This window comes from Pan paniscus, chromosome 1 (genome assembly GCF_029289425.2).
Source record: "Pan paniscus chromosome 1, NHGRI_mPanPan1-v2.0_pri, whole genome shotgun sequence".
Classification (NCBI taxonomy): domain Eukaryota; kingdom Metazoa; phylum Chordata; class Mammalia; order Primates; family Hominidae; genus Pan; species Pan paniscus.
This window is the reverse complement of record NC_073249.2, coordinates 172,091,234-172,118,412: the sequence shown is the minus strand read 5'-3', so window position 1 is coordinate 172,118,412 and position 27,179 is coordinate 172,091,234. Positions and strand designations below refer to the sequence as shown.

At 42.4% G+C, this 27,179-nt stretch overlaps 1 protein-coding gene across 2 annotated transcripts; it reads left to right on the top strand.

Moving 5' to 3' along the window:
• The first annotated feature begins 95 nt into the window (after positions 1-95).
• TTC4 (tetratricopeptide repeat domain 4) lies at positions 96-26,115 on the top strand. Of its 2 annotated transcripts, XM_003814995.5 has the most exons (10): positions 96-354; positions 947-1,064; positions 1,838-1,999; positions 5,497-5,574; positions 7,008-7,132; positions 12,694-12,780; positions 15,841-16,055; positions 17,510-17,591; positions 21,387-21,469; positions 25,225-26,115. In XM_003814995.5, exons 1-10 carry the CDS (start codon positions 244-246, stop codon positions 25,325-25,327), a joined length of 1,164 nt encoding a protein of 387 aa, XP_003815043.3. In that variant the 5' UTR covers positions 96-243; the 3' UTR covers positions 25,328-26,115. The 2 variants fall into 2 exon arrangements, with proteins under 2 accessions (XP_003815043.3, XP_034821751.3); XM_034965860.3 differs by lacking the exon at positions 1,838-1,999 and having other exon boundaries at positions 157-354.
• Positions 26,116-27,179: the final 1,064 nt, after the last annotated feature.

Below are 27,179 nucleotides of genomic sequence, written 5' to 3'. Positions count from 1 at the left end.
GGGGATTCGGGTTTACGCACCACCCCAAAAGCATTCGAAGGCCGGGCGAGGCCAGGCACTGCCGAGGAGGGCGGGCCGGGGGAGGAGCGTATTGGCCACGCCCGGCCACGCCCCCAGGCCGGCGGAACCCAAGGCGCGCGGGCCTGCGCTGCCGGGAGGATTGAGGGAAGGGCACCCGCGCCGCCGGAAGGAGCCGCTCGCTTCACGGCGCTGGGACCCGGGCTGGAAGGCAGGGCATCAGCTATGGAACAACCTGGGCAGGATCCCACCTCAGACGACGTCATGGACTCTTTCCTGGAAAAGTTCCAGAGCCACCCTTACCGTGGCGGCTTTCATGAGGACCAGTGGGAGAAGGTGGGCGGTCCTGGGGTCTCCCCACGTGTGTAGGGGCGTCGTCCGGACTCGTGGGGCACCCGGGCTCTGGGGCGCCTCCCTCAATCCCAGATCCCTGGCGCTGCCAGCCGATCGCTGGTTTCTAGTTGAGTATTGAAAATCGGCCTCGAGGTTTTGAGTTGCTTCTTAAGCTGTCAGTACATTTGAGAACCTAGGTTTTGGAGTCAGGCCTGTGACTCCACCACTTAACTGGCTCTGATATGAGTCAGTTACTTAACTTCTCAGAGTCCGTTTCCTCATCTGTAAAACTGCGCGAACTATATCACCAATAGCAAAGATGAAATGAGACAGTTGGTAAAGTGCCAAGAACATAAGGGCGCTCAATTAATGGTAATTCCTGCCGCTCTTGTAGAATATGAGAACTAAAACAATCATTAGAGACCATTACACCACACTCCCATTTTACAGAAGGGAAGCGGAGGCCTGAATGGATACAGCTAGCTGTGATGATTTGCAAATCATGATGAGTAAAAAAACTTTGGTAATGAGTCATGGAATTGGATCTGCTCAGTAGAAAAGCTTATTCATGTAGTTCATTCTTAACCATTTACAGGAATTTGAAAAGGTCCCCCTATTTATGACGAGAGCGCCATCAGAAATTGATCCCAGGGAGAATCCTGACTTGGCTTGTCTCCAGTCAATTATTTTTGATGAGGAGCGTTCTCCAGAAGGTATCTTAACATGACTAATATTTGTTTTGTGTTTCCATTGAACTGAAATTAAGTGTGGGTTAGAAGGGTTCTGATTGATAACAAGAAGTAGTTAGCCTGAGCTAACTTGTCATTATTCATTCCAACATACTTCTTTGTGTACCTACTAAGTGGTAGGGATTGGGGATACAAGGGTGAATAAGACACAATTCCACCCTCCAAGGTCAGGCTCAGTGAGAAGCCTTTTGTCTTAAAGAATCAAGACAAACTTATGCTATAAGTGTCAACATGTAGGTGTATACTACAGCTGTAGTGGGTCCTGTTGGAACACTTTAAGGAGCAGGAGTGGATTCACAATAGATAGGAAATTTGAGCTGAATCTTTGTAATTTTGTAGGCTTTTACTAGGGTGAGGAGGGGAATTTGCACTCCACAGAATAAACAACATAAGCAAAAGCAGAAGTATAATCAATCCCCCTGCCCCTCACTGATTTCTTCAGTGATTAAAAAAAATTCTTTTCTTCAATAGCTAGGATGAGTGTACTTTTTTCCTTTATACTTCTTTTTTTGGAAAGCACTTAGTAATCTACCTTGTAAGATATTTGGAATTAGCATTACATTTGTGCGACTTTGTCCATGTTGATACCCATTTTTATCATAACATCGAGTTTCCTTTCCCTATTGGTTTCTTCGCTTTGGTGTGTCATATAGTACATTATTACATGATTTAGAATCTATTTTTAATGAGCCTTTTAAAAAGTAGGCAATAGTGATTATTTTTCCTCTTCTTTGCAGAACAGGCCAAGACCTATAAAGATGAGGGCAATGATTACTTTAAAGAAAAAGACTACAAGAAAGCTGTAATTTCATACACTGAAGGCTTAAAGAAGAAATGTGCAGATCCTGATTTGAATGCTGTCCTTTATACCAACCGGGCAGCAGCACAGTACTATCTGGGTAATTTAAAAGTGCTTTCTGAAGAATAAACTTATGATACAAGCCATTATGATGGTTAGTGGAGGTTTGAGAACATCAGAGGATGAGGGGCTGTTATCCCAGAAACCCAGACTAAGGATAGTTTACTCTGATTGAACTCTGGTCTTCCAAGTTGACATGATGAAAAGAGAAACAGGATGGATTGTGTAATTCTTACTGTCTGAACCCAAAAATGACTTGGTCACTCAAGTAAGGTGTTTGATGTATGAGGCAGTATGTTCTGAGATTTTTGAGCCCAAGGGTTTCTACTCTCTCAAAAAATGTGTTTTTCTGGCCTTTTTTCCTCTTTTCAAGGATGCTAGCAGGATTAAGGCAGTAGAGATCTTTAGGTGAGATAAGCTATTTTAATCTAAGGGAGAATATCTCAAAGCGTTCTGTGGGACCTTTGAGGTAAAAATATTTTTTGGTTGGGTACAGTGGCTCACACCTGTAATCCAAGCACTTTGGGAGGCTGAGACAGGAGGATCGCCTAAGGCCAGGAGTTCAAGACCAACCTGGGCAACATAGTGAGACCCTGTCTCTCCAAAAATTTAGCTGGGCGTGGTGGTGCCTGCCTGTAGTCCTAGCTACTTGGGAGGCTGAGGCAGGAGGATCACTCAAGGCTACAGGGAGCCATAATCACACCACTGCACTCCAGCCTGGGTGACAAAGTGAGACCCTGTTTCTAAAAAGTTGCTTGGATGAGGAATTTTAACTCATTTATTTATTCATATTTTTTACTTTATTACATTTTTTTGTAGAGACAGGGTTTTGCCATGTTGCCCGGGCTGGTCTCGAAATTGGGCTCAAGTGATCCATCCGCCTCAGCCTCCCAAAGTATTGGAATTACAGGTGTGAGCCACCGCACCCAGGAGATTGAGGAAGTTTGGAAAATGCTGCTTCTTAGAGATTTACAGTACATGTTAAAGACACTGAGATAGCCTGCAAGAAAATAAATTTACCCTGGGTTTCTCAAATTTTGTAAGCCTCCTCTTCAGGTAACACCAACATCATGCAGGTTCTGTAGTCGTAAATTTGGGAAATGATTTTTTAAGTAGTATTGCTGGTGACTAGTCTTGGTTATGTTAGACCTGTGGGGTTTTTTTTTTAAATAATTTTTTTTTAAATTGAGACAGGGGTCTCGCTATGTTGACCAGGCTGGCCTTGAACTCCTGAGCTCAAGTGATCCACCTGCCTTGGTCTCCCAATGTGCTGGGTACTCAGTGGACCTTTTCAGTCTGGAAACTCATGTTTCTAGGACATTTTCCTGAATTCTTTGATATTTTTCTTTTTCTTTTTTACTCTTTTTTCTCTTTTTGGAAATCCTGGCTGCTGGTACTTTGGGAACCAAGTAGGAGAAGAGGACCAAGGGCTCAATCTTTAATATTTCCTTTACTGAATCACCTTTGTGCCTGGGGGTTCCAGTCCAGAGACCCACTGTTTTATTGTCTGCTAGGGTAAACCTCCAGTCCTCCACCTGGAGGAACAGGGGAGGAGTAGGTCACTGGTGCAGCAGAGGGGTAAGGAATATGGGACTCTGACTGCTTCTTAAGTAGATTTTCAACCCACCTTCACCCCCACTTCCAGAGGTACCTGGTGCCATCAGTTCCTGAGTCCTGAGTACTTTGTAGTTTCTGCAGTGCAGCTTGGTAGCTTTTGTGCTTTCCCTCTGCTGGTTTAGAATTCAGTTTCCTTAAGCCTGATACATCAGTTACTTGTCCCTTTGTTTTCCAGCTTTCACAATGTGTTCTGTGTTCTTCTCATTTTCTTTGTCTTTATGGGAGAGAGAGTGGGGATTGAGTTAAATGTATGTGTTCAATCTGCCTCCTTTAACTAAAAGTCCTTGGATCACTTTCATGTGCATTTTTTTCCATGGTTGAGATCCTGTTGTTCTTCCAGTTTGATATTCAGCTTTTTCACTTAATTTTATAACAAACAATTTCACCGTCATTAAAAATCATTTCTGAATGTTATTTCAATAGCTAAAGTTGCATCATATGGACATGCCACTATTTATACTGTTTGCTTTATTAGTCTGCTATTGTTGAGTATATAGACTGTTTTTTGGTTTTTATAAATAATGCAAAAATAAATAAAGTCATAATATTTTTCTAATAATTCTGATTATTCATTAGGCTAAAGCACGATTTGGCAAACTAGGACTCAGAGTCCACCCCTGGCCCCTTGGCTTGCCATGAACTAAAAATGTTCCATACTTTTTTTTTTTTTTTTTTTTAAAGTGACAGGGTCTTACTCTGTTCAGGCTGGAGTGTACTAGCCGTGAGCATAGCTTAGTGCAATCTTAGACTCCTGGGCTCAAGCAATTCTCCCACTTCTGCCTCCCGAGTAGGTAGAACTATAGGCATGTACCACCATGCCCAGCTAATTTTTAAAAATTTTTTTGTAGAGAGAGAGTCTTGCTATATTGCCCAGGCTGGTCTTGAACTCCTGGTCTTAAGCAATCCTCTCACCTCGGTCTCCCATAGTGCTGGGATTGCAGGATTGAGCCACCTCCCCAGAGGTTTCTTACATTTTTCAAGAATTGTAATAAAATGAAGAAGAATGTGCAGTAGACCACATGTGGCCTGCAACACCTAAAATATTTATCTGGCCCTTTACAAAATATTTTGCTGACCCCTGGGCTAGAGATTTAGGTAAATACTAAACCATTAAGTAATAATTACAGTATACTCCAGAAAGTTAAAGTATACCTCATGGCTTGCTAGTTTGGATAACTGGTATGTGTGTGACTGCATACTTTTTTTTTTTAAATGCACTTACAAATATATACATGTGTGTCTAGATATTTAGTTTTTTTTTTTTTTAAATAGGCTTCCTCTATACTCATAGAACCACCACTTAAAACAATATAGAACAGACATCCTACCGTGTTTCTTATATGAGGATCTATCTCATTCTTTTTAATGGCTGCATAGTATTCAACAGTATGGATTTACCATAATTCATGTAATCATTACCAAATTGAGGATATTTGAGTTATCTCCAGCTTTTCACAATTAAAGTAATGCTGTAGTTAACATGCTTTTACATTTATCCCTGCACATTTGTTCAAGTATTTTTGATAATTTTCCAGAAGAAAATTGTTGTGTCAAAGTATATGTACAAAATACATGCTAATTTGCTTTCTAATTTACCCTGAGAGTACCCCTTTTCCATATCTTTTCTAATACTAGATATTATTTGTCTAACTTTTAGCAATTTCTTAATTTTAATTTCCTAATCATTAGTGATGTTGAACATCTTTTCATGTGCTTACTAGCCATTTACAGTTCTGTAGATTGCCTGTTATAGACATTTCTAAGGCTCTTGACAAGTACAACCATATTTTTTCAAAAAAACAGTTGCTCTCATTTGTATTTCCCCAGGACTGTACAAGAGTGTCTTTGTCACTACATATAAAATTTTGGAAACATTTTGATCTCAAAACTTCTCTCTTTTACTCAACGGTGTTTTGTTAGGCAATTTTCGTTCTGCTCTCAATGACGTGACAGCTGCCAGAAAGCTAAAACCCTGCCACCTCAAAGCAATAATAAGAGGTAAGTCTTGTAGAACTACAGTATGACATTTAAAGCTTTGATATGAAGGTGCTAGGATACTAATAAAGTCATCTTATTTTTGCAGTCTGGGTATTAAGTTCCTGTTCCTTATCAACAGCAACATGCCACTTTTAAAAGAATTCCTCAGAGAGTGACTTAACCCTTTATGTAATAAGAATTTGTAGAGAACTAGAAGCCCCTCATTTTAAATTAATAAAAAATAAAATTAATTAAAACAAAGCAGTTGCAAAGCCATATTCTGATTTTTTTTCCAAATTAGCTGATTGAAAGGCAAGGTCTTCAAATGCCATGTTAATGTTAATTAAAAGATAAGTTATGGGACCTTTGCTGATGACTCTGGTGCTGAGATGTTCTCAGATTATGTTTTCTCTTGTAGTCTGACCTTTCTATGTAATAACAGTGCTTTTATTACTTTTATACTTCACCTTTTCTTTGAGAAGCTCATAGGTGCTTTGCAAACTTTAATTTATTCATCACATATTAATCTTCCCTGCATCCCCATGGACCAGCTTAAAATGCTTTTTCAAAATTATGCCTCTTTAAATGTTCATGGTTAAGGGCAGTAGGCAGATCCATGTCCCTCAGCTGTAGGAAAAGAAGGTACTGAACAAAGATTGGCTGATAAATTGAATCTAGGTAATCCTGTGGAATTTGCCTCAGGCTAGAAGTGTGTAATCCTTGATTCAGTTGTTGGTTTAACTTACAATGTGACCTTGGCAAGACACCCACTTTGAATATCAGTTTGCTCATCTCTAGAAGATGGGGTTAGAATCTCTTGACATCTAAGCCCTTACAATGCTTATATTTTGAAATTCTGTGGAAAACCTAAAGAGGCTAACTGGAGAAAAATGTACATGATAACATGAAATTTTTTTTTTTTTTTTTGATGGGGGAGAGGCAGCTTAAACTGGTAGCCATAAAGAACAAAATTAGGAGACACCTAATGTTTTTGGCCTTGCCACTGCCTTGATGAATAGCTGAAGCAAAGTCTGCTTTTTCCCTCCATTTAAAAAATCATCTGGGATGGACTTTATTCTTCCTGTTTGCAGATGAGGAACCTAAAGCTTGGATATGCTTGGTCCTTTGTCTAAGGTCTAGCTGGTAAATGACACAGCCAGATTTCTAGCCTTGATCTATCTGGTTTGCCGCTAAGTTATAGCTTTTCCTACTTTAAGAGCCCTTAATACCAGGGAGACTTACAGGAGTTTTGAACTAAATGGACCTTAGGGATTTTTCTGATTTAGGACCCAAAAAATATTCTCCCTTGTCTGGGGACTGCAGTATAAGGGGCATTATCCTCCATTTTGCCTTCAGGGTACTGGCTGGTAGTTGGTGGGGATGGGAGATCTTGCCCAAAGCAGGCTCTTTCCATGCATGTTTTTCTTGAATCCTAAGGGTTCTGGGTTCTGCAGGTGCCTTATGCCATCTGGAACTGAAACACTTTGCTGAGGCCGTGAACTGGTGTGATGAGGGACTGCAAATAGATGCCAAAGAGAAGAAGCTTCTGGAAATGAGGGCTAAAGCAGACAAGCTGAAGGTTCGTGACTGTCAGCAACCAATTAGCATTTGCTAATTAGCAGTAATTAGCATTCCCAAGATTGTGTCTCTCAAGTCATTGTAAACTTTTTAAAAACAAAACCCAAAACTAGTCCCTACTCCTGGAACTCTGTGGAGCACACAGACAAGTAAACAGTTATAGTGTGATATAGAGGTAAGCAAGGATAGATGGTGTGTATAGTGGTAGTACAGTCATGTGCCACATAACAGTGTTTCATTCAATGATGGAACTCCGTATATATTACAGTGGTCCCATAAGATTATGATGCCATATTTTAACTGTACTTTTTCTGTGTTTAGATGTGTTTAGCTACGCAGATACTTACCATTGTGTTACAGTTGCCTACAGTATTCAGTGTAGTTATGTGCTTTACAGGTTTGTAGCCTGGGTGCAATAGGCTGTACCATATAATCTAGGTATGTAGCAGGCTATACCATCTCAGTTTGTGTAAGTACATTCCATGATGCTTGTACAACAATGATTGTGCATTTTTCAGAAAGTATCCCCATCAATCTGAATGGAGACACGTCTTGTCCAGGGCAAAATTAGATACTATTACTATATACAGTCACATAACAATGTCACGTGTTCAGGGCCAGCTAAAGACTCCCAGTGCATATTATATACTCCCATTCCGTAGTATAAGCCATGAAGAGAGACCTAAACCAGGAATTAAGAGACCTTAAGACTAGTTCTGGCTTTCTATTAACAGGCATGTAAGACAGTATTGCACAGTGGCTAAGAGCTTAGACTCTGGAGCCACTGCCTGAATTTGAAGACTCCCTTCATGACAGTTACGTGACTTGGACAACTTGCTGATCTCTTTGTGCTTTAGCTACCTCACTAGTAGAAGGAGAATTAAAATATTTCCTACCTTATAGGACTATTATATAGTTTAGATGGTTTAACATAAGTAATGTTTTTAAATAACACCTGGAGCATACACACAGTAGTGCTATTTAAATGTTGGATATTATTTTGGGTAGTGATGGTATTCTGTTATTATTACTGTTTTTAATCAACATTTTAGCTATTATGTGCCAGAAATGTCATATATCATCAGCAATGACCAGAGGTCATTCTGGTCATATGAAATGGTAGAAAAGGTAGATCTCTATGGACCCACATGGCTCAATAACAGAATTCCGAGCCTAGGTAATTGGGTATGGCCAGAATTTCTGAAAGTGGTATAAACAGGAATGAATGTCTAGAGGGCTACTGGGGACAGTCACAATTAAAGGGAGATTTCAAGGCCCAGAAGCCTGATATTAGGTCTAGGTGACATTGCTTGCTGAATAGCTGAATTATTCCCCTGTGTCTGAGTACAAGCTGATTCTGGGTTCCTATGTGCTTGGCATATAGCCAACAGACTTGTGGCTATGTTAATATCAGACAGAGTAGACTTCAAGGCAGCAAGTGTTACCAGAGATGAAGTGAAGCTTTTTTTCTTTTTTTTTTCATGAGACAGAGTCTTGCTCTGTTGCCCAGGCTGGAGTGCAGTGGCATGATCATGGCTTACTGCAGCCTTGACCTCCTGGGATCAACTGATCCTCCTGCCTCAATCTCCTGAGTAGCTGGAACTACAGGTGTGCACCACCATGCCAGGCTAATTTTTTTTTTTAATTTGTAAATTTGTAGAGTTGGGGTTTCACTATGTTGCCCAGGCTGGTCTCAAACTCCTGGGCTTTAATCCTCCTGCCTTAGCCTTCCAAAGTGCTAGAATTACAGGCATGAGCCACTGTGCCCAGCCATTGAAGCATTTTTTTAAATGATAAAAGGACCAGCTTATAAGAATATTTAACAATTCTAAATGTGTAGGCACCTACTAACAGCTTCAAAATGCATGATGCAAAACTTGACAACTCAAAGAAGGAAGAGAGAAATCCACAAATAGGTGGAAATATCAACTATCTCAGTAATTAATAAAACCAGTATTTAAAAAATAGAGAGGGGTAGTGTCAATCACAGCGGTGGACTAAAGACCTTTAAAATTTTTCTCCTCCATAAAATCAATGAGGAAACTGGCAAAAATGATCAGAATTAACTTTTCTAGGACTCTGGAAATGAACCAGAGGTTTGCAGCAATCTGGAGCATGTTTATTCAAGAAAAATGATGGAACCTCAGTAAGAACAGCAAGCTTTGTGACATTTTAACTTGCTCTATTCTCATCTCCCTCCTCCCCAGTTCCACAGTAGCCTTGAAAGCCAGTAGCCCACAGTCATGGTGAAAATGAGCAGCCTGCAGCCACCAGAGGAGGCAGAACAGGGTTGGAGCTCTTTCAAAGCCTTTTCCCCAGAGAACTGTCATGATTTGACCATCTGGTAGATCCCTGGAAGACCCCGCTCACAGGGCTATTTTTATATGATCTGACTTGGAGCTTACCCAGTATAAAAAGCTTTTTTACATAGGGCCAGAAAATAGGGGGAATGAAAAGGTGGGAGAGAATTTGTCAAAAAACAATTAGAGGCAATTGTTAAAGATTGTAGAAGCTGAAGCAGTGGATAACACTGAAGCAAACAATAGGTGCATCATAAAGCTTAAAAGGAAAAACTGGGGAATGAAATTCTGTGGGGGCTCCAAAAAGCTCCAGTATTCCTGAAGATCTAGATGGTCACACATGTGCCCAGGGCTATACATGTGCTCAGGAAAGACCTGAGAAGACCCTAAGCTCTCAGAGTCTCTGCAAGAAGGAAGTGAAGGCTAAGGTAGAATTGTAAACTGCTTGGGTGAATGCTAAAAATGTGCTTCAACATGTACACAAAGCCTCTTGACAAAGATTGGAAGACTTACTGTCTGGTCATTAGCTAGAGGAAGCCTAGATGTGGGACTTACTAGACAAAGACTTTAAACCAGCTAATTTAAATATCTTCTCAGAATGAAAGGAAATAGTGTCTAAAGAACTAAAAAAAGTATGAGAATGATGTCTTTCCAAATAGAGAATATCAACAAAGAGAAGTTACTAAAAAGAACTTAACAGAAGTTCTGTAGTTGAAAAGTACAATAACTGAAATGAAAAATTCACTAGAGGGGCTCAACAGCGCATTTGAGCAGGCAGTAATGAGAATCATCACACTTAAGATGTATCAGTTGAGATTATCCAGTCTAAAGAACAGAATGAGAAAAGAATAAGGATGAAGAGAGACTTGTACGATGCCATCAAGCATACCAACAAAGGCATAGTGGGGGTCCTAGAAGGAGAGAAGAGAGAGAATGGGCAAAAGAATACTTGGGGAAATATTGGCCAAAAACTTCCCAAATTTGGTGAAAAACACTGATGTATACATCCAAAAAGTTTAACAAACTATAAGTGGGATAAACTTAAAGTGATCTCTACCTAAACACATTATAATTAAACTGTTGAAAAACAAAGAAGAGAACCTTAAAAGCAGCAAGAGAAAAATGACTCTTCATGTACAAAAAATCCTAAGGAAAATTAACAGCTTTCTCATCAGAAGCCATGAAGGCCAAAAGGCAGGTAAAAGACATATTCACAGAGCTAAAAGAAAAAGACTGTAAGAATTCTATATCTAGCAAATCTATTCTTCAAAAATGAAAGAGTGGAAGAGAAGTAGTAGTAAAACCATCTATATGCAGACAACTTGACCGTGTATATAGAAAATCCTAAGGGATCCACTAAAAAACTCTTGGAACTAAGTTCAGCAAGCTTGTTGGAAACAACATCACCAGTACACAAAAATCATTTGTATTCTATAAATTTTTAATGAACACTCTGAAAATGAACTTAAGAAAACAATTCCATTTTAAATAGCATCAAAAAACACTTAGGAGTACATTTAACAAAAGTAGCTAAAACTTATACTCTAAAAATACAAAAAACATTGTTGAAAGAAATTAAAGAAGACCTAAGTAAATAGGAAGACATCCCATGTTCATAGATTAGATCTTAATATTGTTAGATGGCAATACTCCCAAAATTAGTGTATCAATTCAGTGTAATTTTCTTTTTTGAGACATGAACTTGCTCTAATATTCAGGCTGGAGTGCAGTGGCATGATCATGGCTCACTGCAACCTCAAACTCCTGGGCTCAAGCAGCCCTCCTGCCTCAGTCTCCCAAGCAACTGGGACTATAGGCATGTGATGCCCCATCTGGCTAATTTCAGTGCAATCTGTATCAAAAGTCCAATTGGCTTCTCTACAGAAATGGACAGGCTGATCATAATATTCACATAGAAATTCAAGGGACTCTGAATGACCAACAATCATGAAAGACAAAAAAAAAAAAACAAAAAAAAAAAACCAGAATTGGAAGACTCACATTTCCCAATTTCAAAACATACGACAGAGCTGCAGTAATCAAGGCATTGTGGTACTGGCATAAGAATAGACATATAGGTCAATGTAATAAAATTTAGAGCTCAGAAATAAGCCCTCACATTTATGGGGAATTTATTTTCAACAAGTGTGCCAAGACTATTCAATAGGGAGGTAATCTTTTCAACAAAGGATAGTGGGACAACTGGATATTCACATGTGGGAGAATGAAGCTAGAACTTTACCTCATACTATATAAAAAAGTTACCCAAAGTAGATCAAATACCCAAATGTAAGAGCTAAGACTATACAACTCTTAAAAGAAAACATAGATATGAATCTTCATGAACTTGGATATGACACAAAGCACAAGCAACAAAAGGAAAAGTAGATTGATTGCACTTCATCAAAAGTAAAAACTTTTTGCTTCAAAGGATACCATCAAAAAAATGAAAAGTTAAGATAAATGTGAAGAAAAAAGTGAAAAGGGGCCAGATGCAGTGGCTCACACCTGTAATCCTAGCATTTTGGGAGGCCAGGGCAGGAGGACCACTTGAGGCCAGGAATTCGAGACCAACCTGGGCAACAAAGTGAGACCTCATCTCTACAAAAAAAAAAAAACAAACAAAAAACTGAAAAAGCCCACAGAATGGAAGACAATATTTGTAAGTCATAAGGGACTTTTATCTACAACATATAAACAACTCATCATCTCAATAAGACAGGTAACTCAGTTTTTTAAATGAGGAAAGGATGTGAATAGACACTTCTCCAAAGACACACAAATGGCCAAAAAGCACATGAAAAGATGTTCAACATCATTAATAATTAGGAAATGCAAATCAAAACCATAGTAAGATACCATTGCATACCCACTAGGGTGGTTATACTTTTTAAAAAAAATCTATAGAGGCAGGGTTTCTGTCACCCAGGCTGTGTTTCATAGCACTCGGATCACACCACCAGAGTAGTACATAATCCACCTGTTATACTGGCTCTTTACTTGTCTGTACCCCTCAACCCCTCAGTAGACTGTGAGTTCCTTGGGTACATACAGGAAGTAAATTTAAACTGCTGCTGCCACTGGGTCTGACATCTAGGCATGTACTTTGTAAATGTTTATTGAACTGAATCTGGCCACTGGTATTCCTTAACATAGGAGCTTGGGTTGGATAGAGGCCAGAGATAATAATTTAGGAGCAGGCTAGTGCAATAGAAGAGGAAGCCAGGTCTCTAGAGCTGATGCATCTAAATTTCATTTTTAGCGAATTGAACAGAGGGATGTGAGGAAAGCCAACCTGAAAGAAAAGAAGGAGAGGAATCAGAATGAGGCTTTACTCCAGGCCATCAAGGTGAGTTCTTAAACCTTAGGTTTTTATGGTCCTGCTAAATCCACTAATCCTGTGAAGCTTGTTGGGAACCTTTCTTGGGATGCTTTACCTGAAGGAATTTGTTCATTTTCTTTCTACTTTGGTAAAGCAGTGTGACAGAGGAGACCAGGCTCTGGAGTCAGGCCACCCCAGTTCAGTCAGCTCTCTCATGTGCATGTGTTGGTCTCAGTAACATATACAGTTGTCTCCACTTACCTGAAGCAGATGTATTCCAGGATCCACAGTGGATACTTGAAATCTCAAATAGTTCCAAACCCGATTGCCATCAGTCAGAACACATTTCTGTTTGTGTCTTCCACCCACAAATATAATGCCTTTTCTATCTTAGCTAAAGCACTTATCACACACTGTGGCCATAATTTTTGCAGTTTGAGGTACATCAGCAACAGCAAAACTAGCATGAATTTCTTTTTTCTTCTTTGTAATTTCACAGATAGAAGGTTGCTCTTACCATAGATCTTAGCAACCTCAGCATACAATTTTTCTTCTAATTAAGTTGAGAAATTTCACCTTTTTACTTAAAGGAGGTAGTTTATAGCTTCTATTTGGCATATCTGAATTGCCAGCATCAGTACTCTTGTGCTTTGGGGTCCTTATTAAGTAAAATGAGTGTTACTTAATACAGGGACTGTGATACCATGACAGTCAATCTGATCATTGAGATGGGTACCAACTCACAGGTGGGTATCATCTACAGCGTGGATGTGCTGGCCAAAGAGCAGAGCCTGTGATTTCATCATCTGCTACTCAGTGCATAATTTAAAACTTACAGGTTGTTTATTTCTGGAATTTTTCATTTAATATTTTCAGACCATGGTTGACCACTGGTAACTGAAACTGTGGAAAGCAAAACCGTGGATAAGGGGACACTACTGTACTGAATACCTGCTTTGGGTTAAGTGTTATTTAAGCTTCACAGTGGCCTTCTGAAATAGGTTGTCTTGCTTCTGTTTTTTTGGATAATAGTTTCAGAGAGGTGAAGAAACCTTACACAGCTAACATGTGTTAGAGCCGGGTCCTTGCTCTTAACCACTGGGTTGTACAGCATCCTGAGAAAGTCTGACATTTTAGGATGTTGCTCCTATAACAACAACAACAATAACAAAATGCCACCCTGTCTTTCTCTTTTCTGTATTTTGAAATATATATAGTCTGACCCAAATCTTGCTTTAACCTTGATACCTAGGGAGTCACCTGTTTGAGCTTGTTTGGTCTTAACAAAGGAGAGAATATCTGCTGGGAGATTATGGGATAGGTTTTTTTTTTTTTTTTTTTTTTTTTGAGATGGAATGTCGCTCTGTCACCCAGGCTGGAGTGCAGTGGTGCAATCTTGGCTCACTGCAGCCTCCACTTCCTGGGTTCAAGCAATTCTGCTTCAGCCTCCCGAGTAGCTGGGACTACAGGTGCACACCACCATGCCCAGCTAATTTTTGTATTTTTAGTAGAGACGGGGTTTCACCATATTGGTCAGGCTGGTCTTGAACTCTTGACCTCAGGCGATCCACCTGCCTTGGCCTCCTATAGTGCTGGGATTATAGGCGTGAGCCACGGTGCCCAACCGGGATAGGTTTTTTGTTTTATTATTTGTTCAGTTAAATTATGCACCATTTATGTTACTTGTTGACTGTAAGAAACTTAACACTGCTAAAACATACTCCACTACTCCCTCCCCACAGCAATCTGTTTACATGTATTAACACGTTAAACAGATTAGAATACTCCAGATTTTCCATCTAATTCTCATTCACAGTGAGGGATTTGTTCGTTTTCTTAAATGTAGAATATGGGATGCCCAGACACCCATACATTTGCATAAATCCTCTTTTTTTTTTTTTGGTTCTCTTCTTTAGTGTAACCCTTCATCTCAAACTTAGCATACATAAGAATTACTCTCAACGGTACACGAAGCCATGCATGCTGTATTTTACTAATGGTTTAAGGGAGGAGTCAGCAAACTGCAGCCATTGGAACACAGCCCTGCCTATTTGTTTATGTACTACTTATGGCTGTTTTCACACTACAGTGGCAGAGTTGAGTAGTTAATTTTGACAGAGACCATTGTCCAGAACTCTTAAAATATTTCATATCTAATGCTTTAAGAAAAAGTTTGCTAACCTCCAATTTAGGGGATATCATCAAATCTAATTTTGATTGCATGTCATTTCCCCTCATGTGCTAACCTTAGGAACCCCTGCACACCTACATAAGAGGTGACCCTACTATTTCAGACCCTTACTTTATGCCCGTGTCTAGGAGACAGTCAAGATTAAGTCAATGCACACTCTTTCTGGTATTCCATGTCCCAACTAAACTGAAATATTTGACATTTCTTTTTTTTTTTTTTATCTTTTCTGTCCTTTTGCACTTGCTGCTTGTTGGAGTGGAAGGCTCTTCCTCCCTTCTAAGTGCCCCTCCCTTCCAACTTCTCTGCTTTTCAAAGTCATTGTTCAAGGCCTAACATATCTCAGTCACCTCCAGTCCCCAAGGCTGAATTAATTATTCCATCGTCTATGGTACTACAACTCCACTTCTTACCTTATATCATCATTATTTCCATAGCTGTCTCACCACTTGATATTGAGCAGAGGCTTGAGGGCAGGTAACCATGTCTAGTTCTCTGTGACACAGGGTCCAGCACAAGATAGATGCCCAATGAAGGTGAGTTAAGTGGTACCTACTATGTGCCAGGCCTCAGGGATAATGAAGATGGATTGTGTGTAGAGCTGTCCCTCAGGGAGCTCCCATTGTTATGGTGTTTTTTTTGTTTGTTTGTTTTTTGATGTATTAAAGTTAGTTGTCCATGTTCATTCAGGGTACAGATGAAGAAAATTAAATTAAAAATAAAGTTAGTCGTGCAGCCTGGACAATATAGTGAAACTCCATCTCTTCAAAAAATAAAAATAAATAAAAAATAAAAAAATTAGCCAGGCATTATGGTTTCTTTATTTCAGTAAAATGGGTTTGCATCCTCCCACACAATAAGATGTGCATTATGTGTATGTGTTTCTGTCTTTAACCCAGGCTAGGAATATCAGGCTCTCAGAAACTGCCTGTGAGGATGAAGATTCAGCCTCAGAAGGTCTAGGTGAGCTTTTCCTGGATGGACTCAGCACTGAGAACCCCCATGGAGCCAGGCTGAGTCTAGATGGCCAGGGCAGGCTGAGCTGGCCTGTGCTCTTTCTGTACCCAGAGTATGCCCAGTCGGACTTCATCTCTGCTTTTCATGAGGACTCCAGGTACTGACTTGCCCAGGAGCCCTCTGCTTTTGCTTGCATGCTGTCTCCGTTTTTGTGGCAGGAGGGACAAGTGGATTTTTGGTTGAGAAGGGAAGATAATGGTTTAGAGGGTTTCACACCATCTGGTTTGATAATAACCTCTCTATCCTGTAGCTGACTGAACCTTGACTAACTAGGTTTGCAACGACAGACAAAAGTCTCATCATCATACTAACTGGGCTAGTACGTGCAACACCACAGTATTGTGTTTGCCAAAGAGTGGTACACATCACTGGTGAAATAGGAAGTCATTTTAGGTAATACATGCATAGCAATTTAAGTGAATATTAATTAGAAAAAAATATATAGAGGCTGGGCGCTGTGGCTTATGCCTGTAATCCCAGCACTTTGGGAGGCCGAGTCAGGCAGATTACTTGAGGCCAGGAGTTCGAGACCAGCCTGGCCAACATGGTGAAACCCAGTCTCTACTAAAAATACAAAAAATTAGCTGGGCATCTGTAATATCAGCTACTCAGGAGGCTGAGGCATGAGAATCACTTGAACCTGGGAGGTGGAGGGTGCAGTGAGCCTACCAGCCTGCACCCTACCAGAAATGTTTTTAACCCTGAAGCTGTTTAAAGAAAATTATGTCAGCTGGGCATGGTGGCTCATGCCTGTAATCCCAACACTTTGGGAGGCCAAGACAGGAGGATCACTAGAGGCCAGGAGTTCAAGACCAGCCTGGCAAACATGGCAAAATCCCGTGCCTAATAAAAATATAAAAAATTAGCCGGGCATGGTGGTGCATGCCTGTAGTCCCAGCTGTCTGGGAGCCTGGGGCACGAGAATCACTTGAACCCAGGAGGTGAAGGTTGCAGTGAGCAGAGATTGCTCCACTGTGCTCCACACTCCAGCCTTGGTGACAGAGCAAGACTTTGTCTCAAAAAAAAAAAAAAGAAAAGAAAAGAAAAAAAGAAAATCCTGTCAGTCAGGTGCAGGGCTTACACCTGTAATCCCAATACTTTGGGAGGCTAAGGCAGGAGGATAATTTGAGCCCAGGAGTTTGAGACCAGCCTGGGCAATATAGGGAGACCCCCGTCTCTACAAAAAAAGAAAAAAATTAGCCAGGCATTGTGGCATGTGCCTGTAGTCTCAGCTATGCAGGAGGCTAAGGTAGAGGAATTGCTTAAGCCCGGAAGTCGAGGCTACAGTGAGCTGTTATCATGCCACTGTACTCTAGCCAGGGTGACAGAGCGAGACCCTGTCTCAAAAAAAAAAAAAAAGAAAAGAAATAAAATTATGTCATAATAGGACAAGTGATACATATACACATTTGGGGTACTACTGTCAAATGGGTTAAGCCTGCATTTCATGTTTTATACATTCTAGATAACTTTGAATTAGTGTCTGGGGACCGATGTGGGAAAATAGATCATGAGTTATTGATACCCAGAAATTACATGTTTTATCCTTAGGTTTATTGATCATCTGATGGTGATGTTTGGTGAAACACCCTCTTGGGACCTAGAGCAAAAATATTGCCCTGATAATTTGGAGGTAAGAGAAGTTTTATTTCGTTCCTCTATGGAATTATTATTATTATTTTTTTATTTTTATTTTTTGCGGCGGGGGAAGCAGTCTGCTTTATTTTTTTGAAAATTATAGTAAAATATACGTGACATAATATTTACCATTTTAACCATTTTTAGGTATATAGGTCAGTGGCATTAAGTACATTCACATTGTTGTGCAACTATCACCACCAGCCATCTCCAAAACTTTTTCATCTTCCCAAATTGAAACTCTAAGTATTTCATATAAGTGGAATCATACAGTATTTGTCCTTTTATGTCTGGCTTATTTCACTTAGCATAATGTCTTCAAGGTTCATTACATATTATATCATGTGTCAGAATTTCCTTTTTTTTTTTTAATTTTTGAGACGGAGTCTCGCTGTTTCACCCAGGCTGGAGTGCAGTGGTGCGATCTTGGCTCACTGCAACCTCTGCCTCCCAGGTTCAAGCGATTCTCCTGCCTCAGCCTCCTGAGTAGCTGGGATTACAGATGCATGCCACCACACCCAGCTAAGTTTTGTATTTTTAGGAGAGATGGGGTTTCACCATGTTGGCCAGGCTGGTCTCGAACTCCTGACCTCAAGTGATCCACTCACCTCCCCCTTTCAAAGTGCTGGGATTACAGGTGTGAGCCACCACGCCCAACCAGAATTGTTTTCCTTTTTATTTATTTTTATTTTTTGAGACAGAATCTCGCTCTGTCACCTAGGCTGGAGTGCTGTGGTGCAATCTCAGATCACTGCAACCTTGCCTCTTGGTTCAAGTGATTTTCATGCCTCCAGTTCCCAGGTAGCTGGGATTACAGGCATGCGCCACCAAGCCTGGCTAATTTTGTTTGTATTTTTAGTAGAGATGGGGTTTTGCTATGTTGGCCAGGCTGGTCTTGAACTCCTGGCCTCAAGTGATCCGCCCTCCTTGGCCTACAGAAGTGCTGGGATTACAGGTGTGAGCTACCATGCCCAGCCAGAATTTCTTTCCTTTTTAAGGCTGAATAACATTCCATTGTTGGGATTTTTTAAATAAAAAATCACAATATCCAGTATAAAGAATTACCTTTTTCTAACATTTGAGAGTAGGATGCCAGCTGTTGTCCCATTATCCCTGAATACTTTACTGTGTATTTCCTACACAGAAGGACATTTTTCTTTATAATACCCATATAGCTATCAAAGCAGGAAATTTACATTAATTCACTGTTACCATCTAACCCTCAGACTCCATTCAGGTTTCACAAATTCTTTATAGCAAAAGGGTTTTGTTCAGAATCACATACTGTATTTAGTGATCATGTCCCCTTAGTCTCCTTCAGTACGGAAGAGCTCCTCAGTCTTTCCTCCACTTTTTTTTTTTTTTACTTAAAAAATTTTTATTCATATTTTTGTGATCATGTGACTCAACTGCAGTACACTTTGAAGATTACAGACCACTTATTTTGTAGAATGTCTGTCAGTATGGGTTTGTCTCATGTTTCCTTCTGACTAGATTTGGATTATACATACTTGTTTGTTTGTTTTGAGATGGAGTTTTGCTCTCGTTGCCCAGGCTGAAGTGCAATGGTGTGATCTCGGCTCACTGCAGCCTCTGCCTCCAAGGTCCAAGCGATTCTCCTGCCTCAGCCTCCTGAGTAGCTGGGATTACAGCTACTCAGCTACCACGCCCAGCTAATTTTTTGTATTTTTAATAGAGATGGGGTTTTGCCATGTTGGCCAGGCTGGTCTCAAACTCCTGACCTCAAATGATTTGCCCGATTTGGCCTCCCAGAGTGCTAGGATTACAGGCGTGAGCCACCATGCCCGGCCTGGATTATGCATATTTGGCTGGAATATTACAGAAGTGATGCTGTATTCTCATTGCACCTATCAGATGGTACATGATCACCATTTGTCCCATTACTCATGATGTTCACTCTGATCACCTGATTGAGGTGGGGTCTGCCAGCCTTCTCCACTGTACAGTTACTTTTTCTTTATGATTAATAAGTGTTTTATAGGGAGATGCTTTGAAATGGTGTAAATATCCCATTGCTCATCAGATATTCAACATATTTATTTATATTGGTGGATTTATAGTTTCCTGTTTCATTTAATGAGTTTTAATCTATTCCTATGATTGTTTCTTTTATGCTTAGAATATCCCAGATTTGGCCAGTGGGAATCTCTTCAAATTTGTTTCTGTGTCCTTTTGACTTGTGTCTATTTTTTAAGTGGTTGCTTTATTACATAGGATGTTCTAGGTTCAGATTGTGCTTTCCTTGCCCCAGCTCTGGAATTAGCTATTTTTTCCCAAGAAGCCCTGGTTCTTTCTAGTGAAGAATGGTATTTAGAAGCTGAGATCTCTGTGCAATAAGTGTATAAGTGTATTGATTAATACAATGGGGGTACAGAGGCAAGCTTATTGCCTCAATGCCTTCTTAGTGTCACAGCTTGGGGGAGAGAGAGAGAGAGAGAGAGAGTGTGTGTGTGTGTGTAAAACCATGAAGTCTCATAGGTATCTCCAACTCTAATTCAACATCCACAGGATTTTTTCTCCCTTTCTATATTTGTAACAATGACTTTCTTCTTGTTCTTTTTTTGTTTTTGTTTTTTTGAGACAGAGTCTGGCTGTGTTGCCCAGGCTGGAGTGCGGTGGGGAGATCTTGGCTCACTGCCAAGATCAACCTCCTGGGCTCAAATGATCCTCCCACCTCAGTCTCCCAACTAGCTGGGACCATAGGCGTTTGCCACCGTGCCCAACTAATTTTTGTATTTTTAGTAGAGATGGGGTTTCACCATGTTGCCCAGGCTGGTCTTGAACTCCTGGACTCAAGTGATCCACCTGCCTCAGCCTCCCAAGTGTTCAGATTACAGGCATAAGCCACTATGCCTGGCCTGACTTCATTATTCTTAATATAGTTATTTGTTTGATCAGTTCCCCTCCTGTCATCACTACTGGCCCCTCTCCTATGTGGAGCCTTCCTCACCCTACTTGGACTCTTGACTCCACATGTTACGCTGCTGCCCCAGCGTGGGCGTCTTCCTCACCCCGCACAGACTCTGACATCCCACACTGCTCAATGACCCTACATGGACATCCTCCTCATCCTGCTTGGGCTCTGACACCCTACAGCAGGCCACCCCCTGCCATGAGTGGTCACCCTCCTCACCCTAGTTGGGCCTGTAAACTCCATATTAGTTGTCCCCATGCATGGATACCCTTTTCACCCCACATGGCCTCTGACACCCCACCTTGGACAGCCATCTTACAAGGGAGCACTTCTTCCCCTGCTCAGGCCTGCTGGCCCCCAGCATGGATGCTCTTCTTCACTGGTCCTGCTCTGACACCCCTGGCAGCTTCCTGTGCAGGCGTCTTCCTCACCCTGCTTGGGCTTTGACACCCTGCACAGACATCCTTCTCTCCCTCCTCAGGCTCTTTCCTTCTCTGAGCCACCATAGCTTTCTCCTCCACATACCTGATGGCTTTAGTCTGATTTGTTAGGGAAAGGAGGGCTACATAGGCCTGGCCTTGAGTCTTGACTCTTCTGTTTACCAGCAGGGTAATGTTGGCAAGTTGTTGTTCTTCTCTGAGCCTTGATTCTGTCTTTGGAAGATGGAACTGATAATAGCCTCTTATACAGTGGCATGGGGGGGTACTAAATGCAAAGCACCCAGCTACACAACCATATAAAGGAGGCATTCAACTGCTAACCGTTGCCATCTTTTTAATTTTCCCTGGGCTTAGCCTCAACTAAGGCTGCCGAAGCGCTTTATCTCTGACTCTTGCCCTTCTGTTAATCTTGCAGGTCTACTTTGAGGATGAGGACAGGGCAGAACTATACCGGGTGCCTGCCAAGAGCACCTTGCTACAGGTTCTACAGCACCAGAGGTGAGTCATCTCATGGCGCTGAGTAGATTGGGGAAGATGCTCAGTGTATTAGTCCATTTTCACACTGCTGATAAAGACATACCTGAGACTGGGCAATTTATAAAGAAAAGAGGTTTAGTGGAGAACTCACAGTTCCACGTGGCTGGGGATGCCTCACAATCATGGCAGAAGGCAAGGAGGAGCAAGTCACCTCTTACGTGGATGGCGGAAGGCAAAAAGAGAGAGCTTGTGCAGGAAAACTCCCTTTTTTTTTGGGATGGAGTTTTGCTCTTGTCGCCCAGGCTGGAGTGCAATGGTGTGATCTTGGCTCACTGCAACCTCCACCTCCCAGGTTCAAGCAATTCTCCTGCCTCAGCCTCCTGAGTAGTTGGGATTATAGGCACCTGCCACCACGCCCGACTAACTTTTGTATTTTTAGTAGAGACGGGGTTTCACCATGTTGGCCAGGCTGGTCTTGAACTCCTGACCTCAGGTAATCCACCTGCCTTGGCCTCCCAAAATGCTGCGATTACAGGCATGAGCCACCACTCCCGGTCAAAAACTCCCATTTTTAAAAGCATCAGATCTCGTGAGACTTAGTCGCTATCACGAGAACAGCACAGGCAAGACATACCCCCATGATTCAGTCATCTCCCACCGGGTCCCTCCCACAACACATGGGAATCATGGGAGCTACAAGATGAGATTTAGTTGGGGATACAGAGCCAAACCATATCACTCAGGCACCATCCGAGGAGTAGAGCCAGGTTCTCATTCCGCTGCTGATTGATTGCCTCATACTCCCCTCCCTTCTGCCTTGAGCACAGAGCTGTGTGAGACAGCAGCCATGGAGACTGGCCGGGCCCATTAAACTTAGCCATTGGTCAAACAGGCTCTAGTGTGATGATAGCCCACTGCACCACAGCCATAACACTCCAGACCAGGGTAGATAAATAGGACTGGTCTTTGAAGGGAAAAGCTGCCTGGCTTTTTGTACATGAAGGCTGCTAGGATGGCCTTTTTTTCTTTTTTTTTTTGAGACGACATCTCGCTGTGTCACCCAGGCTGGAGTGCAGTGGTGCAATCTTGGCTCACTGCAACCTCTACCTCACCCCCCAGGTTGAAGTGATTCTCCTGCCTCAGCTTCCTGAGTAGCTGGGATTATAGGCGCCTGCCACCATGCCTGGCTAATTTTTGTATTTTTAATAGAGACAGGGTTTCACCATGTTGTCCAGGCTGGTCTCAAACTCCTGACCTCAGGTGATCCACTCACCTCGGTCTTCCAAAGTGCTGGGATTACAGGCGAGCCACTGCACCCGGCCAGCCTTCCTTTTCCTAATCGTACCTATACCTATGTCTCCTGATGCTCTTTCTTTTGTTTGCTTTTTCTTATTTTGAATTTTTTTTTTTTTTTTTTTTAAATAGAGATGGGGTTTTACCATGTTGGCCAGGCTGGTCTTGAACTCCTGGGCTCAAGCAATCCACCCACCTCAGCCTCCGAAAGTGCTGAGATTACAGATGTGAGCCACCACACCCAGCCCCTAAAATTTTTTTTTAAATTATTTTTATAATAGAGACAGGGTATCTTCTCCAGGCTGGTCTTGAACTGGGTTCAAGCAGTCCTCCTGCCTCACCCTCCCAGGTAGCTGGAATATCAAGTGCATGCCAGTGACCCGGCTCCTGATACTGTCATATGAAGAAAGCATTGGCTCTTGAAGTCAGACCCATCATCATTTACTGGCTGTGTGACTCTAAGCACACGCTGCCTCTCTGGGACTGCCGCCTCATCTCTGGAACGGGAGTAATACATGCCTACACATTTCTCAGGTATTTGAGAGCCAATGACAGGATAGGAGTTGAAGTGCTGTTGTAAACTGCACAGGGCAGTCCTGCTGTAGGAGGGCATCTTTGTCATTAGCAGTGGCAGCAAGTTGGATTTGGCAGTTGTCTCAGAGAAGCTGTGAGGTGTTCCTGGACTATAAGGGAAAGCCCTCAGCAGATTTGCAAATTGACTCTTGGACTACTTTTCCTTAAGCTTTGAGCAAAGCAAAGAAGAGAAAAGCAGATGCTTTTGCACTTAAGCTAAAAGAGCCCAGTGTATTAGTGTAAAGAGAGTGGTTGGATGTGGTAGGAAATGAGGCTAGAAAGCTAAGTTAGGGCCATACACGAAGGCCTGAATGCCCTCCTAAGGAGCGTAAACTTTATCCTGATTGTGGTGTACACCAGGGTTGATTTTTAAAAATTAAAAAGATTTTAAAAGATGTACAGAATAGGCCGGGTACAGTGGCTCATACCTATAATTCCAGCATTTTGGGAGGCTAAGGCATGAGGATCACCTGAGCTCAGAAGTTAGAGATCATCCTGAGAAACACAGCGAGATCCCGTCTCTATAGAAATTTTTTTAATGGTGTTGTGCACCTGTAGTCCTCGCTATTTGGGAGGCTGAGGCAGGAAGATTGCTTGAGCCCAGCATTTCAAGGCTGCAGTGAGCTATGATCACACCACTGCACTCCAGCCTAGGTGAGAGTGAGACCCCATCCTCCCACCACCCAAAAAAATTACAGAGTAATGTAAAGATTTGAAGTGTACTGTTCAGTGGTGAGGCCTGAAGTAGGAGGAGGTGGATTAGAGGTTTAGGAGGTAGATTGGATGGGAGCTGGTGTAGTGTTGAGTGATGTGATAGGGGTGTCCAGCTAGTCTTAATGCTTTGGCTTGGTAGGCAGGAAGGAAAGGTTTTTCCAGATCTGATTGATACCTTTGGTGGTGTTTTGCTCTGGTCCCAAATCTCTCTTCTAGTTTTTGGACACATTTTTAGCTGCTCATTTTCTCAGTTGTTAGCAAATTACCCGGAATTCTTTAAAGGCCTGAGTTCTGCCCTACCCCAGAGGAGAAATCTAAATAGAAAGCAGACCGATGCTTGGAGGAAACCCGTTTCATGCTTCTCAGAAAATGCAAATGCTGTTGGAAGTTACTACCTTTAAAATTATTACCATAGGCAAGAGCCTACCCAGGACTGGTTTCTGGCAACTTCAGACCCTAAACTGGGTGGAGCCACGAAATAGGCCCTCTGTCCCAAAGCAGGCCCACTGAGTAATACAACACCCCTATCCCTGGGAGGCCAAAGCCCTCCCTGCCTCTCTAGCCTGCCTGACTCCTTTTGCTTTGTGCCCTAGCCACAGCAAACGTTCTGGTTACTTGCACCTCCTGGCTTTTGCTCCCCAACCCCCATCACCACCCCTTCCCCAAATTAAAGCCAAGTTCAGACATGGCATCTTCCAGGAAGCCTTTTTTGATTCCCTTCCTCATAGAGGGAATCGTGCCTCCTTGGGATAATGTTGCGCCTCACAAATGCTTCCGCAGTTGTGCCTTGCTGTCATTAATTGGTTCCTCATCTCCCTCCCCTCCAGGACTGAATTTGAGAACAAAGATGATGGTGTGTGGGTGTTGGTTTTTTAATCTCTGTGTTTTCAGCACAGGGCCTGGCTTACCACTGAATGTTGAATGAATGAATAAAACCATGCTTTATATTTTTATTTCATATTTAGCCACAGACATGCATGATGCCAGAGGACTGGCCTAAAGGTTCTGGCTAGGTTGTAAGGATGAGAATGTCATGCTAATTTGCCAGATTTATGAACAACCACATAACTGTGCTAAACTTGCATTTTCATGTTGACTCCCATCCAGAGGCTCACCTTGCATGTTGTTAGGAAGGTGCATGGATGGTTAAGATTGTAATTAAATTAACACCCTCTCTTTTGTTGTGTTCACGGCAGGTACTTTGTAAAAGCCCTGACACCAGCATTTTTGGTCTGTGTAGGATCCTCTCCTTTTTGCAAGAATTATCTCCGGGGGAGAAAGGTGTACCAGATACGATGACTAAGCCAGGGCCCCTGGATCTGCTCCCTCACCCTCCTCTGCTGGGAACCTAGCACACCTGAATCAGCTGGACATACTGCTGGAGTCCAGTGCTTTCTTTCCGTCACCCTGGGGATAGTCCTTCCTGGCATCGTGGTCGGGGAGGAGCCTCTGGCTTCCCTAAACTGCAGCCTCTCTGGCTGGTCTTCCTCAGTTGATATAAAACTCTGGGTCTTGGCCATGATGTCCTTGGACTCCATCGCTAAAGGGACCATCTGCTGCAGTTACCACAGCAACTGACCTGAGCGGCACCCTGGTCTGTGGAGATGGACTCAGGATCCAGTGACATGATTCTGAACTTTTGTGGAGTTTGACATCTTAGAGAAGCTACCCCTCAAACTGCACATCTACACACAAACAAACAATGCATAGGATTCCAAGGCTTTAAAGCTGAGAGACCCTGGCCTCAAGTTATTTCATGCGCACAGAGGGAAGCCATGCGGGGTTGCTGAAGATGCCTTGAGGTGAAATGGGTGCAGGAAAGCCACATCTTGCTCTGCATTTATAAAGACCGTACAAACTGAGATCCTTGGTACCCCTAAAAAGATTGCCAATTTTCTTCATCTTTGCCATATGGAGGACTGTGACAGACTTGGACAGTGGCCTCTTGAGTTCCTCTGCAGTTTTGACATTTAGGATTTTGTGTCTTTTAAACTGGAAAATCTTCTAGCATGTTGGGTTGTTATAGAGTATATTTTTGTCTGCAGCTGTTTGTTGCCCTGTTCCTAAGAGGAGTTTATCCATCCTGACCTGTAGCTGTGTGACTTCTTGCAGTGCCCCCACCCCATCCCCCCGGGAGAGTGTACTTCCCTGCTCCCGATGCAGAGGGATATGCGCAGGCATGAGCTGTCCTGCGTCTGACAGAAGCCTGAAGAGTCATGTGTGGTTGGCCTGTGCTCTTCCCTCTGCTGTGAGAACACATTTCCCACAGAGGAGCCGTTCCATGGAGCCGAGCTACAGCAGCTGGCCTGCAGCCACTGAGTGTCACAGCAATGAGAGAGCAATGTTTGCTGTAGTAAGCAGTGAGATTTAGGGGTTGGTTGTTACTATAGCAGAGCTAATACATCAGTAAACTGAAGCCAGCTGCTGTCCTTAAAAGTGGACTAATTTGAGGCTGGGTGCGGTGGCTCACGCCTGTAATCCCGACACTTTGGGAGGCGGAGGTGGGTGGATCACCTGAGGTCAGGAGTTCGAGACCAGCCTGACCAACATAGCAAACCCCGTGTCTACTAAAAATACAAAAATTAGCCAGGCGTGGTGGCAGGCATCTGTAATCCCAGCTACTTGGGAGACTGAGGCAGGAGAATCACTTGAACCCGGGGGGCGGAGGTTGCAGTGAGCCAAGATCGTGCCATTACACTCCAGCCTGGGCAACAAGAGCAAAACTCTGTCTCAAACACAAACCAAAAAAAAAGTAAACTAATTTAGAGTTTTGTATAGTGTGCCTCACTGTCTTTGAAAGGAAATTGGCTGTGGAATATTTACAAAGAACCATGCAGCTTCCAGGTGCCGGTCCCTGTCTGTGACTTGTGGCCAGGAAGCTGAAGTTCAGCCTCCTTCTTACTCCTGGTTTTGGCCACTTAAGGACCTGAGGACCACTTGGGGGCCTGGTTTTGGTAACTTAAGGGCCTGAGGACCAGGAGGCTGATGGACATGAGGTCCTTTGTGCACTCTCTGCTGTTAGACCTAGGAGAGACTGAGAAAGTAATTTTAGGGATTGTTAGCACATAGGGATGGGAAAAGGAGAGAGCTCTGCCCCTGCTGAGACCTGATCCTGTATTCAAGTACTATTAGCCACTTGGGAACCTGGAGT